The sequence below is a fragment of the Eptesicus fuscus genome, chromosome 5, assembly GCF_027574615.1.
Source record: "Eptesicus fuscus isolate TK198812 chromosome 5, DD_ASM_mEF_20220401, whole genome shotgun sequence".
Taxonomy (NCBI): Eukaryota; Metazoa; Chordata; class Mammalia; order Chiroptera; family Vespertilionidae; genus Eptesicus; species Eptesicus fuscus.
In genome coordinates, this window is record NC_072477.1 from 23,412,631 (window position 1) to 23,428,840 (window position 16,210).

General features: G+C 39.0%; 1 protein-coding gene across 6 annotated transcripts in view; it reads right to left on the bottom strand.

Annotated features, from left to right (window-relative positions):
- Positions 1-16,210, bottom strand: part of PSEN1 (presenilin 1) — a 67,466-nt gene that overhangs the window by 7,037 nt on the left and 44,219 nt on the right. For all 6 annotated transcript variants that reach the window (XM_054715940.1, XM_008138865.3, XM_054715939.1 and 3 more), the window contains 4 exons: positions 15,080-15,300; positions 11,986-12,084; positions 8,195-8,281; positions 4,752-4,925 (listed from right to left, as the gene is read on the bottom strand). In XM_054715940.1, the coding sequence (XP_054571915.1) occupies positions 4,752-4,925; positions 8,195-8,281; positions 11,986-12,084; positions 15,080-15,300 (581 nt within the window). The remainder of the gene's footprint in view (positions 1-4,751; positions 4,926-8,194; positions 8,282-11,985; positions 12,085-15,079; positions 15,301-16,210) is intronic.

Below are 16,210 nucleotides of genomic sequence, written 5' to 3' on the forward strand. Positions count from 1 at the left end.
AAGAGGGTTTCACCAACACTTAGTATTACTAATTTTTATTTTTCAGTCAAGCCATTCTTATGTTGAGTAGCTTTTCATGTATTTATTAGCAATTATATTTCTCCTTTGGTAAAATGTCTATTCAAAGCATTTCCCTACTTTTTACTGAGTTATCGTCCTATTATGGAGTTGTAAGCATTCTTTATATATTCTAAGTATGGAATGATTATATTAAAAAAGATAGACAAAAACAAGTGTTGGTGAGGATGTGCAAAAATTAGAACATTCACACATTGCTGGTGAGATCGTAAAATAGTATAATTGCTTTGGAAAATGGTCTGGCAGTTCCTCAAAAGATTAAACATAGAGTTACCATATGACCCAGCAATTCCACTGCCAGGTAAATACCCAAGAGAAATAAAAACGTATATACACACAAATACGTTTACATGAATATTCATAGCAACAGTATGCATAAAAGCCAAAAACAGAAACAACCCAGATGTCCATTAACTGGAAAATGGATTAACAATTGTGGCATATCCATACAATGGAATTTTATTTGGCTATAAAAAGTAATGAAGTACTGATATATGCTATTACATAGATTAATCTTAAAACATTATGCTGCCCTAACCAGTTTTGCTCAGTGGATAGAGCGTCGGCCTGCAGACTGAAGAGTCCCAGGTTCGATTCCAGTCAAGGGCATGTACCTTCGTTGTGGGCAAATCCCCAGTAGGGGGTGTGCAGGAGGCAGCTGATCGATGTTTCTCTCTCATCGATGTTTCTAACTCTCTATCCCTCTCCCTTCCTCCCTATAAAAAAATCAATTAAAATATATTTAAAAACAAACAAACAAAAAACATTATGCTAAGTGAAAGAAACCAGTACAAAGGACCACATTTTAATATATTTTTATTGATTTTTTACAGAGAGGGATAGAGAGTTAGAAACATCGATGAGAGAGAAACATCAATCAGCTGCCTCCTGCACACCTCCTACTGAGGATGTGGCCACAACCAAGGTACATGCCCTTGACTGGATCGAACCTGGGACCTTTCAGTCCACAGGCCAACGCTCTATCCAATGAGCCAAACCCGTTAGGGCCGTGGTCAGCAAACTGCGGCTCACGAGCCACATGCGGCTCTTTGGCCCCTTGAGTGTGGCTCTTCCACAAAATACCACGGCCTGGGCGAGTCTATTTTGAAGAAGTGGCATTAGAAGAATTTAAGTTTAAAAAATTTGGCTCTCAAAAGAAATTTCAATCGTCCTGTTGATATTTGGCTCTGTTGACTAATGAGTTTGCCGACCACTGTGTTAGGGCAAAGGACCACATTTTTATTAAATATCCAGAACAGGAAAACATATGAAAACACATACACTGGTTGGTGTTGAGGGGTGTGGAGGCTAATGAATGGGTAAAGGTTTCTTTCTGAGGTGATGAAAATGTTCTAGAATTCACTTGTGGTGATGATTGCCTAACTCTGAATACAATAAAAACCAATGCACTGTATACTTTAAATGGGGGGATGGAGAGGTGGCACCTAAGAAGTGTGGGTTTCTTTTTGGGATAATGAAAACATTCTAAAATTAATTGTGGTGAAGAAAGAACACTTCTGTGAATATTCTAAAGCCACAACTTTAAATGCATGAATTGTTATAGTAAATGAATTATATATCAATATAGCTTTAAAAAAATAATGTATTGAATCAAGCTTAAAATTATGGCCTCATATTTTTTTCATTTAAAAAAAAAGGAGATATATGTACTACTATATGTAATACTTTAAATAAAAAAAATAATAATAATTTAAAAAAAAAGTCTTGTGTAAATAAGCAATACAGTAGGTCCTCGGGTTACGTTGGAGATCCGTTCCTACGGCGCAATGTAATACGATTTTCGCCGTAAGTCGGAACCCACCTACATAGCACCTACGTCACTCACCTAGAGCACATACACAGCAGTAATGAAGTGAAACAGTAAAAAAAAAAATTAAAAGAAAGATAATTCCTGACCTTTACTTGTGGTAAATAAATAATAAAAAACATAAAGCACGTATGTACATACGTCGAAATGACGGAACTTTTTAAAAAATAAATAAATGGGAGATGGCGACGTAACCACCAAACGACGTAAGCTGAGTCTGACATAACCCGGGGACTGCCTGTATTGTGATAAATGCTACGGTACTTCACAGAATTCATTTTTTTAAAAAATATATTTAATTGATTTTTACAGAGAGGAAGAGAGAGGGATAGAGAGTTAGAAACATTGATGAGAGAGAATCATCGATCAGCTGCCTCCTGCACACCTCCTACTGGGGATGTGCCCGCAACCAAGGTACATGCCCTTGACCGGAATCGAACCTGGGACCCTTCAGTCCGCAGGCCGACGATCTATCCACTGAGCCAAACCGGTTTTGGCTAATGAAGAGATAAATATAGGTATATTTTATTAGCAAAATTAAAATAGAGAAGGAAGCCCTGCTGGTGTGGCTCAGGGGTTGAGCATCAACCTATGAACTAGGTAGGAGGTCACGGTTCAAGTCCTGGTCAGGGCACATGTCCGAGTTACGGGCTCAATCCCTAGTGTGCAGGTGCAGGAGGTATCCAGCCGATCAATGATTCTTTCTCATCATTCATGTTTCTATCTCTCTCCCCCTCTCCCTTCCTCTCTGAAATCAGTAATAAAAATATATTTAAAATAAGATAAAATAGAGAAAGAAAACAAAGAAGTAACCATCAATTTCTTTCTTTAGCACTTACCAAAAGGACAAATTTTATTGACCTATAACCAGAAGAAACTGAATCAGTATATAAAACCTAAGAAAAATCAGTTGCTGGGAATTTGTTTTCTTTAAACAGCTCACTTTTATTCATTTAATCAAAAATATGCCATGGCTAAACAACTAAAATCACAGCCCTGGAAACTGCTTAAGTTAGACATAATGAATTAATTATATGCTATTGCCAAGTATGCTAAAATTGGCTGCTAGCATTTTCCTACTATTTGCTAATAATGGCAGTCTAAGCCTTCTGTTGTTTTTTGTTTTGTTTTTGCCAACTCTGAAAAATAATTTTAAGTAATTATGGTATTCTTTTAATATTAAAAGGGGCATCTGATGGTCTACCAAACACAAGACATAGTAAAGACAATAAATGATGGTGACTGTTCACTTTAATTGTAAGATTTTTCTATATGACCTCCAGCAGCATAATATGTGCCTAGCTTAAATATAATAGCATAATAACGACTATCTCCTATTATCTTTTAAATAAATATAAACATATTAAAAACTGCCTGAAACGTACTTTACCTTTATACTACTAAAATCTCTTCCTCCACTTGAAAAAATAGCAAAATCCTTCTCTCTCCTTCCTTGAGGTAAATAGAAAAAGAACCTCCATGAGTCGACTCCCCACTCCTGGAACAGCAGGTTCCTTTCACTGCTCTGGTCAATTGTAAGGTTAACAGTAGTGCACCGAGGATGAGCCTGCTGGCCGCATGATGTTTGAAGGAAGAATAGTTTTGAAATTCACTAGAAGATCAACTGCCTTCACACTGAATAAAAATGTTTTACATTTCTAATTAAAGGCTCTGTTTAGTTTTCTGATTAAATGTTGATTTTTAAAAGGTTGTCCTGGAAGACATATGTGTCTTTTTAGAAATAATTTCTAGTATAAACGGAGACCGTTATAAGTAACCATAAGTCTGGTTTAAAACACTAACGTAATCAGAGTGGTTGTGTGGTAGTGGATGCTAAGATGATGAAATATTAGTTTATATTGGTCCCAAAGAAAATATTAATCTGAAGTTAGGAGGAACTTGCCAACAAAGGGAATAACAATGTAAAAGATTGAAACATTCAAACCCATTGGTCTCTAGACAGCAAAAAGTAAAAAATATTAATAAAATATTTGTACACAAGAATATTGCAGCCATGAAAACTTACTGGAAAAATAAAGAAATCTTTGACCTTATAAAACAAATGCCAAAGATCAGACTGTAAAAGGCCAATTTCAAAAACCTGAGGGGCAGAATTTGACCCATTAACAAATGATGCTATGAGAAAAGCCCCGACTAGCCCAGCCAGCATGGCTCAGTGGTTGGGCATCAACCTATGAACCAGGAAGTCAAAGTGTGATTTCAGGTCAGGGAACATGCCTGGGTTGTGGGCTCAATCCCCATTGGGGGGCATGCAGGAAGCAATTGATCAATGATTCTCTCTCATCATTGATGTTTCTATCTCTCTCTCCCTCTCCCTTCCTTTCTGAAATCACACACATATATATATTTATCTACACTAATAAAAGAGAAATATGCAAATTGGCCATCACTTCATAAAACCCACCAGCCAATCAGGAATGAGTATGCAAATTAACCTCACTGCCTCCATGGAGACTGACAGCAGGGAGAAGGCAGCTCCCAGCATGACCTGCTTGGCAGTCACCGCGGTGTGGAGCAGGCAGGCCCTGCAGAGAGCAGAGAACCACAGGAAGCAGGCCTAAGCCATGAGTAGGACATTCCCTGAGGGCTCCCAGATTGGAAAGGGTGCAGATCAGGCTGAGGGACACCTCCCCCATGCATGAATTTCGTGCACCAGGCCTCTAGTATCTACATAAAGAAAAGCACTGCCTATTGTTATTTCCCAATAAAAGTTGTGCTGTTACTTATAAGTAGACTAGTGCTCTCGGTTCATTTTATCTTTGGAGAGTTTGATGCTGCAGCACCTACAGGAATCCATGACTTTCAATTAGAGAAATGCACATACTTTCCTCTGGGTCCTCACTGGCTAGGATGCTGCTGGAAATTTCCTGTACAGCACTTCGTGACTCAGTTGTAGAGTGATGAGGTCCCAGGCGACTGTCCCTCTGGGCTTCCCACTCTTCATTGAAGCCACCATCATCACTCTCTGTCACAGGGTTCTGTGACTCACTCCCTGTGTCTTCAAGAAAAAGAAATCACAACTGTAATACTCAGAAAATTTTCTTAACACCTTTAAGAAAGTTACATGGAAACAGTAACTACTTGGTTGTCATTATAATTGGTTAGCTGGCTCTTAAACCACAAAACATGGGCTGTAGCAGGGCCTGTTGATTGCTTACCGCTTAGCCATTTCTCCCCTTATTCCTGAGGGCAGCCCAGATGTGTTTGGATTTCTACCTCTCGCTCACATGACTCAGGTGGTAAATCCTGATTGATCCAAGTCCATCATTCCTCTTCCCAATGAAAGCTCTGAGGCTGTGGGTTTGGTACTAGTCAATGTGTGATGAGGCAAAGCCTGCTACGAAATTGGGGGAAACTTTTCACTCTTTACTAACTGCCCCCTTTTCCCCCTAGATGTTATCTTATCTGGATATGATGCCTGGAACTGTACTTGGTATCTTGCGACCATGAGGAGCAGTGGGCTAAGGATCAAGCCTGTATTTAAGGATGGCACAGCAGGAAGACGGAAAGAACCTGGGCCCTTGATAACACTGAAGAGCCACAAAATTAACCAACCCTAAAATGTCTACACCCCGGGACTCTGGTCATGTGAGAGAACACATTTCTTGTTTAAAGCAAACAAGTTGTTTTTTCTGATGTTTGCAGCTGAAAGCTTTCTAACCACTCGTTTCTGAAAACTCAGCTCTGGCTTTAGTGCCTGAGTTATACAGTAGGGAGGTGAGGGGTGGGGTGGGTAGGGAACACATTTTTTATGGGCTAGTCATTTTGTCATGACTGTCGGTCTGAAAATTGTGAGCATAACATGAGAGTCTTGAGAACCTTCCACAACAAAAATAATTATAATACATTATGTGGCACTGATAATATTTTTTTCTTTGTTTATAAAAATGACACATGTTCCTAGAAGAGGTAGATTTACCATGAATAAATTAAGCCTGCACACTTCAGGCCTCTCCCTTGCATACATTTTTTCTGGGAGGGGTCCTCACAATTTTGTATTCTTTTTCTTAATCAGTCACCACAAAATGGAATCTTCCCTGGTTCAGAGTTTGTGAAGTCATAGAAGCATAAGGTTTACAAATAAAAATAAAAACAACAGTCCCTGCTCTGGCCCTTCCCTCCTCCTAATTCTCACTCCTATTTTCAAACTTCTCAGCTGTTTCCTTTGGTGCTAGCATTCATAATTAATTATAAATAGCATGTTCAGTGTTATATCTTGATGTTTTCATTTTAGGTTAAAACGTAATCACTTCGTGCAGGGAAATGAAGCATAGCTTTCATACTCATGCCCACATGTAAATTTACTTCTCCCCATATTCTCAATAAGTCATCGTTTTATGTTAAGTTCAATTTTTATACTATCACAATGCAAAAAGTATTCACAACTAAAATACTTGGCTACAACCAGAATATACTCTAATTACATTTGCTTCTTCTGTATGACTTTTTGTTTTCTCTGGAAAACCGCCTAATTTTTTTTCCTTAACTAATTTTCTATGTATTACAACTAATTCATCCTCAAACTCTTAGCAGAGTTCATAGTCAGGGAACCTCCCAGCTCTGTTCTGGTCTTTCCTTGTACAGACATCCCTCCCGGAGGCCTATGCCGTTTGTTCCCATCTGGTGTCTAGTTCCTCTAGTGTTTTCCCAGGGGGTATTTGGAACTAACTACGTTGGAGGAGTTTTGAGTTGTTGTAATACCTGGAAGTCACAATTAGCATTTAGTGGGTGAGGGGCCAGGAATGTTAGATATCCTGCAGTGGGAGAAGTCCCACATGACTACCAAGAACTGCTCCACCCTAAATACCAACAGCATTCCCCTGAGGCACTCTGCAGCTTATCCAGCTCCTTCTCACTTCAAGCCCCCTGCCCGGGTCGTTTCTTCTTCTGGAAAACGCTTCCATTCTTCATGTAGTATCACTTCCTCAGGGAAGCCTTCCTTGACTTTTCAAAATAAATGAAATTCTTCAACTATAAACTTTCATAGCAACTTAGACTTCTCCTTTATAGGACTTATCAACAACTGTATAAATTATTTGTTGAATGTTTGTGTCTCCCTAAATAGGCTACAAGCTCCACAGAACAGGGTATCTCATTCAGTGCTATATCCCCAGTACCTAGCAAAATATCAGGCACACAGTTAGGTGCTCAATCAACATTTATCAAAAGAATAAATACACACTTGATATGCCAAATACACACTTATACTCACAAGAATAAATACACACTTGATATGCCAAATACACACTTATACTCACAAGAATAAATACACACTTGATATGCCAAATACACACTTATACTCACATACATATAAACAAACATACTCATAGACAATCCATCTTTTAATTTGCTTTAGCTTAACGCAGGTTAACGTAATAACCAGACTTGTAGCAATTATTTCAGTCTATTTCCTACTTCTCTACCAGGTCTACTGCGGGTGCAATGTCACCTTGTTCTGCTGCTTTGCTCACTGCAGAATGAACCTGGAATCTTTGGGTCCCAAATAGGAATTCCCAGTGTCCTCAGTCACCCAAAAGCTAAAACAGCAGTTTTCTTGGCTCTAAAAAACCTAACCCCTTCCTTTCCTGACAAACAGCAACTCAGTTAAGGCCCTTTCCACTTCTCTCACCAACTTTTATTCTGCTTCTGTTTTTCAGCTTCCTCATAAGGCTAGCCCTTCCCTTTTCTTTAAAAAGTTTCCTTTCTTCTTGACTATTGATATTGTTTTTGTTATTCAACTCTTTCTAATAACTCCTAACGTATGTTCTCCTTAATCTCTTCGGCAGTTTCCATACGTGGGCCTTTTCATTTCCCCTTCCAGGTCATCATCAGCCTCCTCCAGAAAGTCATGTCCACCCAGAATATTTTATCTTCTCAGTATAATCATGATCACATCTAAAATAAAATTACTTTTAAGTTGGTCTGGCCATGGCAAACAAGAGATTCTCATTTTCTACAGGTTTGGAGAGAAAGGCTACCTGTTCTTTTTAAAATCAGTCTCCACTTGCAACTTTCATACCGACATTAATGGTACCCAGAGGCAGAAATCCTTAACCGAGTGCCTTGCCTGTACTATAGGGTTTGGACTATCTGAACTCCTTAATATTTATCTGTATTTTTACCGGGTATTACCACAGCTTTCAGGAGATTTGAAAAGGAATCTATGACCAAAGAAAAAGGTTACAATCACCACTTTATAACTAATTGTTAGCCATAAGATGACAATGACCCGAAACCCCAGGAAATTTCCAAATAAAATTTACCTACTTTGTTCATTATAATTGGAGTTTTTGGATACCTTCCGTTGGGCTTCTGGGTCTCCTTTTGCCATATTCACCAACCACACCATGGTTGCTGTTAAGAAAGACAGAAGTCCAGGTAAGCACTGGAAACACAGAAGGGACGTGCACGAATAGACAGCAGGCCATCAGTTCTCTACACAAATCACCAAGCTTCTTTTTCTTGTTCTTTTAATCTTTATTGCTGAAAGTATTTCATAGGTCATCCTTTTTCCCCCATTAACCTCTTCCTACCAATCTTCTTAATGTCCCCTAAAGCATGCTTAAAAATCAGAACTAAATGCATTTTAAAAACACAAAAGGTTCTCTTTGATTCTGGCATATAAAATATTCTGAAATTAATGTTTACTGTAGTGTTAAAACTGCAGCTGCTGTTGTAAAAGTGCTCGTCATCATTTACGTCCCTGAAAAGTAACCAAAAGGAAAACTCTTCAGGCCAGCAAGGTTCCACTGCAACAGTAGCTGGACTAGTTGAATTTCCTAAAATAGTGTGAATTCACGGATAAAAATTACTTCTTGGAACTAAATTAGAGGACAAAATAGGGTTCACAAGAGTATCAGATGCTTATTATAATTCTAAAAGTGCATGGAATAAGTTTCCTTCGTATCGTGTGTCATTTCTGGGATTTTTAATAATGCTAGCCTGTGTTACATATGGAGAATAAGAAAAAAATATATACATAGATACATACATACGTATCTCTGTCACATTTTAGTTAAGAGATAATATCAATACTTTAAAATGGTGCTTCTCATATATTTCATGGAACTAAAAATGGTATAGACCCTACTAGAGGAGGATATGGTAACATCTAACAAAACTACATATACATTAACCCTTAGACCAAGGAATACCACTTTTGGGAAGTTATTCTGAAAATACACCAACAATAATATAAAAATTCATATAAACATGTACCATACAGGGCTACACCAGGAACCAAATGCCTAACCTGATCACAGTAAGCAATTTTAAACAAGATACTTGGCGTCTATGTCTCTCTGGCTTTTTATCATAAATTTTATCATTATATCCATGTTCCTAATACTCTTAGGCTTTTTGAGTAACTTATAAAAAAATACACAAAAAAAGAGGCTGAACATTCTATAATAGGCATATTTATTCATGACTTTGTTATTTTGAGGTTAAATAAGTTACATTATACAATAACACAACTAACTGATCAAAGTCAACCTAAGCCAGGCAGGCAATGCACTGTTCAGCTAAATCCAAACCCAAACAAGAGAAACAGAAGGCCCCATATGTTCCAGGCTTAGGGATTTCTGCAGCCTTCTTGGCAACACAGCAGCAGGTGTTTGATTTTCTTTCTTTATGCAAACGAGAAAATATTGCTACAAACTCTCTTAACATTTAATATTACTACAGAAATCAGGGGTCTACCGACTTTTCCAATAAAGGGCCAAACAGTAAACATTTCAGGCTTGTGGGTCACATCTGGTTTTTATCACATATTTTTCTTTATTCTTCTGCTCAAGAACCTTTTATGGTTCTCCATTGATCATGAAAAGCATAGAGAGCTAAACCAGTCACTCAAATCTATAGTTGATCTTGCTGTAATCTGCTTCTCTAAACTCTCCCTAGTATTCTCCCCATTTTGTACTCTATGTTCTAGTTCTTTAAATTTGATAAAGAGGCCCCACACTTATATCTCCAAGCCATTCTTTGTGACAAGCCCACTTACGGAACTGATTTCCCTCTGTGTTGCTGCAATCCTACCATATCCTTAACAGGTTCAATCCAAATGCTGTCTCTCCCAGGAAGCCTGCCCTGTGTCCCCAGCCAGACTTCCCCCCTTTTGAACTCTCTCCACTTTGTGCCTCTTCTCACTTTGATCACATTCTTCCTTGGATGCCGCTTATTTGTATATTTTCTTATCTGATCTCTAAATTGTAAGCAAATGAGCTCTAAAGGAAGGCAAAGTATCTTAATCATCTTTTTGTCCCCCACAATGCTCTGTGGGAAAAGATGGTCAATGCCCAATAAATATTTACTGAATTATTAGGAAGAGGATGACTCTAAAACAAAAAAAGGCAAACATTCTGAAGGAACAGTACAATTCTTTCATAAACTCTGTAAGATATGTCTATAACAAGTACTCAATAACACTTGACTTGGCCCTGGGTCTGGGAGAGGCCAAGCGTCCCTGGGTCCGGGTGAGACCATGCGTCCCTGGATCCGGATGAGGCCTCGTGCACCTAGGCTCGGGTGAGCCCAAGTGGCCCTGGGTCTGGGAGAGGCCAAGCGTCCCTGGGTCCGGGAGAGACCATGTGTCCCTGGATCCAGGTGAGGCCTTGTGCAACTAAGCCCGGGTGAGGCCACGTGCCCCTGGGTCTGGGAGAGGCCAAGCGTCCCTGGGTACGGGTGAAGCCAGATCCTGGGTCCGGGTGAGGCCGTGCGCCCCTGGATCCATCCGGGTGAGGCTGAGTCCCAGGCCCGGGTGAGACCACGCGCCCCTTGGGTATGGGTGAGGCCACGTGCCCCTTAGTCCGGGTGATGCCGTGCCCCTGGGTTCGGCCGAGACCAAACCAGAGGGAGTCGGACCTCCATTACCACCATTTGTCCACCATCCAGAGCTGAGGGGTCAGTGCTGACATGTACACATAAGGAACTACTGGACATCGAAATTGGGTCTCAAAAGAACTGTTGGTCCAGGGGGAAGCTCGCTACAGATTGATTCATTTGCCTATCAGCATAAATATTATTGCTCGTCTCACATTCAGTTCTTTTTTTTTTTTTTTAAAATATATTTTATTGATTTTTCACAGAGAGGAAGGGAGAGGGATAGAGAGCTAGAAACATCGATGAGAGAGAGACATCGACCAGCTGCCTCCTGCACACCCCCCACCAGGGGATGTGCCCGCAACCAATGTACATGCCCCTGACCGGAATCGAACCTGGGACCCCCCAGTCCGCAGACCGACGCTCTATCCACTGAGCCAAACCGGTTTCGGCTCACATTCAGTTCTTATTAGTATATATCTAGTGACATATGATCTCGTTCATCTAGAGGAAATGATGAACAACATAGACTGAGGAACAAGAACAGAACCAGAAGCAAGGAGGCATCGATCGGACTATCGGGCCTCAGAGGGAGGATAGGAGAGGGTAGGGGGAGGGGGGGGGGTGGGGTAGAGTTCAACCAAAGGACCTGTATGCATGCATATAAGCCTATCCAACGGTTAAGTTCAACAGGGGATTGGGGCATGCGTGGGGAGAGGGGTGGGATGGGAATGGGGGGATGAGGACAAATATGTGACACCTTAATCAATAAAGAAATTTAAAAAAATAAAAATAAAAAAAATAACACTTGACTAGTAAGATTTTAAGTGAGAATACTGGCTCCCCAATTTCTAAATATTTCTTCTATCTTGCCCTGGCCGGTATGGCTCAGTTGGTTGAGCATTGTCCCATGAATCAAAAGGTCTCTAGTTCAATTCCCAGTCAGGGCACATGCCCAGATTGTGGGTTTGTTCCCTGGTTGGAGTGAGTGCAGGAGGCAGCCGATCAATGTTTCTCTCCCTCTCTCTTTCTCTCTAATATCAATAAAAACCTATTTAAAAAAAAACAACACTATTTCTTCTCTACCATGTCAGGTGGAAGATAATAATTTGCAAGGAAACAGAGATCTGCATTTAAGATGAGACAAAAAGTACCATGATAATGACCTAGTCATATGTGTTTCAGTTCCTATAAACTCTAAGCTGCTTACTAATTTAATACCATTCCAAAATACTTACAGGAATAAATGAGAGCCGGAAAGAGAGTTTCATTTCTTTCTTGAGCTGTTTCAACCAGCATACGAAGTGGGCCTTTTGGACACAAAACAGCCACTAAATCTAGAAAGAGAAAAATAGAAAAGACATCTGAAAAAATGTACTGACTAAACTTGTAAGTAGGTGTGTTCGAGAGAAATTAGCCAATGGAGAATATTTACTTTTTTTTAAACAAAAAGATGTGAAATGGCCCTGGCTAGTGTGGCTCAGTTGGTTGGGTGTCTTCCCGTGCAGTGAAAGGTTGCTGGTTCAATTCCCAGTCAGGACACACTCTGGGGTCACTGCCTCAATCCCCAGCAGGGAACATGCAGGAGGTAGCCGATCGATGTTAGGCTATCACACTGATGTTTCTCGAAAACAAACCATATCTATAAGCCACAAATAGGAGCTTTATTGTAAAAGGAATAGAAGGTATTTGAACTTTTCAAAATATGAAGAGCAGATAAGAGATTCATCTTCTCTCCTTTGAAATAAAAGGGCAGTAAATTTAAACAAAATAATAAACTTTTCTATGAGAGAGTTTAGCATTTTTTTAGTTTTCCTATCAAAAGCACTTCATAAAAATTTAGGTCTTAGAGTATACCTGTTTTCACAAAAACAGTAACTAAGAGAGGAAGTAAAATGCCTAAATTATTCTTTTTTTGTTGTTGTTCTAAATTATTCTTGATTCTACCACCATCTCTTTCCAATAACTGCAGTTGTTCTTACATTTTCTATCATGAAAATTCAGAATATGGAAAATAATTTCAAACATTTGAAAATATAAAACAGGTACAGCTACATTTTAAAGGAAAACTTGACAGCTTATGGCGACATTCCAATCAGTCCAATGCACTTAAGTAAAATACCTCATGCCTGCAAATGGTAATATCTCATAAACTACTACTACTACTACTAAAAATAATATAATATACACAAACAGAAATTGCTACTCTCACTGCTTCCAATTCAATTTGTTTTGAATAAGAAAAGAGAAATTTGTTGTGTTCCTAAATATTTTTTGGTGTGCCTCAGAATTTTAGTATTAATTTGTGTGTGCCATGAGATGAAAAAGATTGAAAATCACTGCTCTAAATAAAAGATACAAAAGTTTTGCATTTTAAAGGAACTCAAAGCTCTGTAGAGGTATTTATTTGTATCATATTTGAAGGAAATAAAGGTTGATGGGAAAAAGAGTGTAATGTAGTAGAAAAAAGACTGAACTTGGGATTCCGATTCTACATCAAACAGGGTAAGCTTGGGCAAATACTTTACCTATATAAACTTCAGGTTTCTTAGCAAAATGTGGTTGTTGACAATGGCACTGAACAGAACATATTAGTAAAATCTGACTGTAAAGTATTTATTAGTTGCTGATTGGATGAAGTACAGCACTGACATTCTTCATCATAGCTATGGAATAACTGATGAGTACTTTGCAAATCATCGAGTACTATTCTATCATGCTAGAGGCCCGGTCACGGATTCATGCACCAGTGGGGTCCCTTGGCCTGGCCTGCAGAGATAGGGCCAAAACTGGCTCTCCAACATCCCCCGAGGGGTCCTGGATTGCTAGAGGGCAATTCTTAGGTGATACACACTGAAATTGGGCTCCCTCCTCTCTGGTTCTGGGTGCGTCACCCTAGAACAGTGATGGCAAACCTATTACCCGCGTGTCAGCACTGACACGCGTAGCCATTTCTGATGACACGAGGCCACTGAGGCAGCCGCATGCCGAGGATGAAACATTTGCTGCTCCTGAGGATGAAACATTTGCGAAATAATGTTTTTTCCTCAAAGTGACACACTACCTGAGTTATGCTCAGTTTTTTGGCGAAGTTTGACACACCAAGCTCAAAAGGTTGCCCTTCACTGCCCTAGAACCACAGCTGCCAAGACACCACAGTTCGGCAGCTCCTGCGCTGAGCATCTGCCCCCTGGTGGTCAGTGCACATCATAGCTACCAGTCGGACGGTGGACAGTTGCTTAGGCTTTTATATATATAGAAGATACCCTAAAGTTAGGCATAGAGGACATATGACTTTAGTTCTATATGAGAACAGAACCAATCCAATTCTATTTCCATACACTTTTTCTTCAACGCTCAAATTAGGATGATGAGGTTTCCTAATATGGGTCCCCTGACATTTTTTAATAAACAACTGTACAGGAATAAAAAAACACTACCTACTTATAATGTAGAAACCACATACTGACCTCTAAAAATGGATCTCTTTTTGTGGCTTTCATGCAGGGCAATAGCCACAGAGTACACACTTGTACAACTGCCTTGGTTATTCGTGGCTAGGGCACATTCTGACTGTTCAGGACCCATGTAACACTGGTTGTTAATGAATTTGAATCTCATACTGCCCAAATAAGTTATTTTTAAAAGAATAATTCTACCCAAATGCCTTATAAAAAGATAACCTAATTTTTACTTTAAAAATTAAGTGAGCCCAGCCAGTGTTGCTCAGTGCTCGAGCATTGACCTATGAACCAGGAGGTCACAGTTTGATTTCCAATTAGTGCACATGCCCAGGTTGGGGCTCGATCCCCAACCTGGGCAGGAGGCAGCCGATCAATGATTCTCTCTCATCATTAATGTTTCTATCTCTCTGCCTCTCCTTTCCTCTCTGAAATCAATAAAAGTATATTTTTTAAAAAATTAAAATGAGCATTTTATGTGTTAAGCATATATTCTGAACCCTTACAAATTCTGGGAAGCATTGTTCCCATTTTCCAAATGAGGCAACTGAAGCTCAAATAGGCTGAGTCACATTTCTAAGATCACAAAGGCTGTCAGTGGCACAGATAGGATATGAATCCAAGTAAGTCTCCTGACCAGAAATATGTCTATCACTGAGTTAAACTGGAGGCAGTAATAAAATATTTTTAAAGATATTAACCTCAAAAAATTGAAATCTTTCTATGATAAAGATGCCATCGCTAATTAATTATTTGCTAATTAATTATGAAAATTGTCATTTTCATAAGTCAAGATAACTAGAAGAGGCAGGAAAATACACAGGTGAGGTATCTCTGTGATTAAAAAAGAAAAGTCAATCTCGGGTTTTACCATATACTGAAATCACAGCCAAGATGAGCCATGCAGTCCATTCTGGGAGGTACTTGATAAATACCAGGGCCATGAGGGCACTGATCATGATGAGATACGCCTGCTGGAGTCGCAGTGGACCTTTCCAATGAATGGCAATCATTCCCACCACACCAAAATTCCAGATCAGGAGGGCAATAGTAATGTAGTCTACGGCAACATTATAGGTTTTAAACACTTCCCTGAAAAAAATGAAACAGAGACATAAAAAGATTTATGTATAATAATTTCCTCAAAACACTGTTTACAACTATGGTTCTCAAACATTAGATATTCATATCCCACCTTCATATTTTTACCATATCTTGTACCAACTGTGTTATTATTTTAACATTTTCTTTAAATTAATTCACTTTTCTCCTCAAATTATTTTAACAGAAAACTGTATCATTCATATAAATGGGAAACCAGTAGCATAGACCGTAGCTATAAAAATAAGTACAAAAACTAAAAAAAAGGCCATATACCACCTAAAATACCTAATTCTATACTTTGGAAACTCTCGTTTAAAATATCTGAAATTGTAATAAAGGGATGGGAGGAATGATTCATGTAGTCACCTGTAATGCTGGTTTTAATTTTGGGCAGGATTACAGATTAGAGAGTGTAGAAATTTTATGAAAAAACAGCATTTCATTTTTTAAAAAACATGTTTTCCCCAAAAATCTATGGTAATTATGTTATGGTAGAACATGTGTTATCTATTTAAATAAAATGCATTAAAATATTAAAATAAAGAAATAAAATACCTGAAATTGACAAAAATGAAACATGAACAATTAATTTCATAGTTAGAATGTATGATCCTATATAATAAAAGGCTAACGTGCTGCCTGGCTGGTGTGGCTCAGCAGTGAGCATCGACCCAGGAACCAAGAGGTCACTGGTTCAATTCCCAGTCAGGGCACATGCCCAGATTTCAGGCTTGATCCCCAGTGGGGGCCATGCAGAAGGCAGCCAATTGATGACTTTCTCTTTCATCAATGTTTCTATCTCTATCTCCCTTTCCCTTCCTCTCTCTCTAAAAATCAATAGAAATATTTTTTTAAAAGAAGACTAATATGCAATTGTCCCCTCGACCGGGAGTTCAAC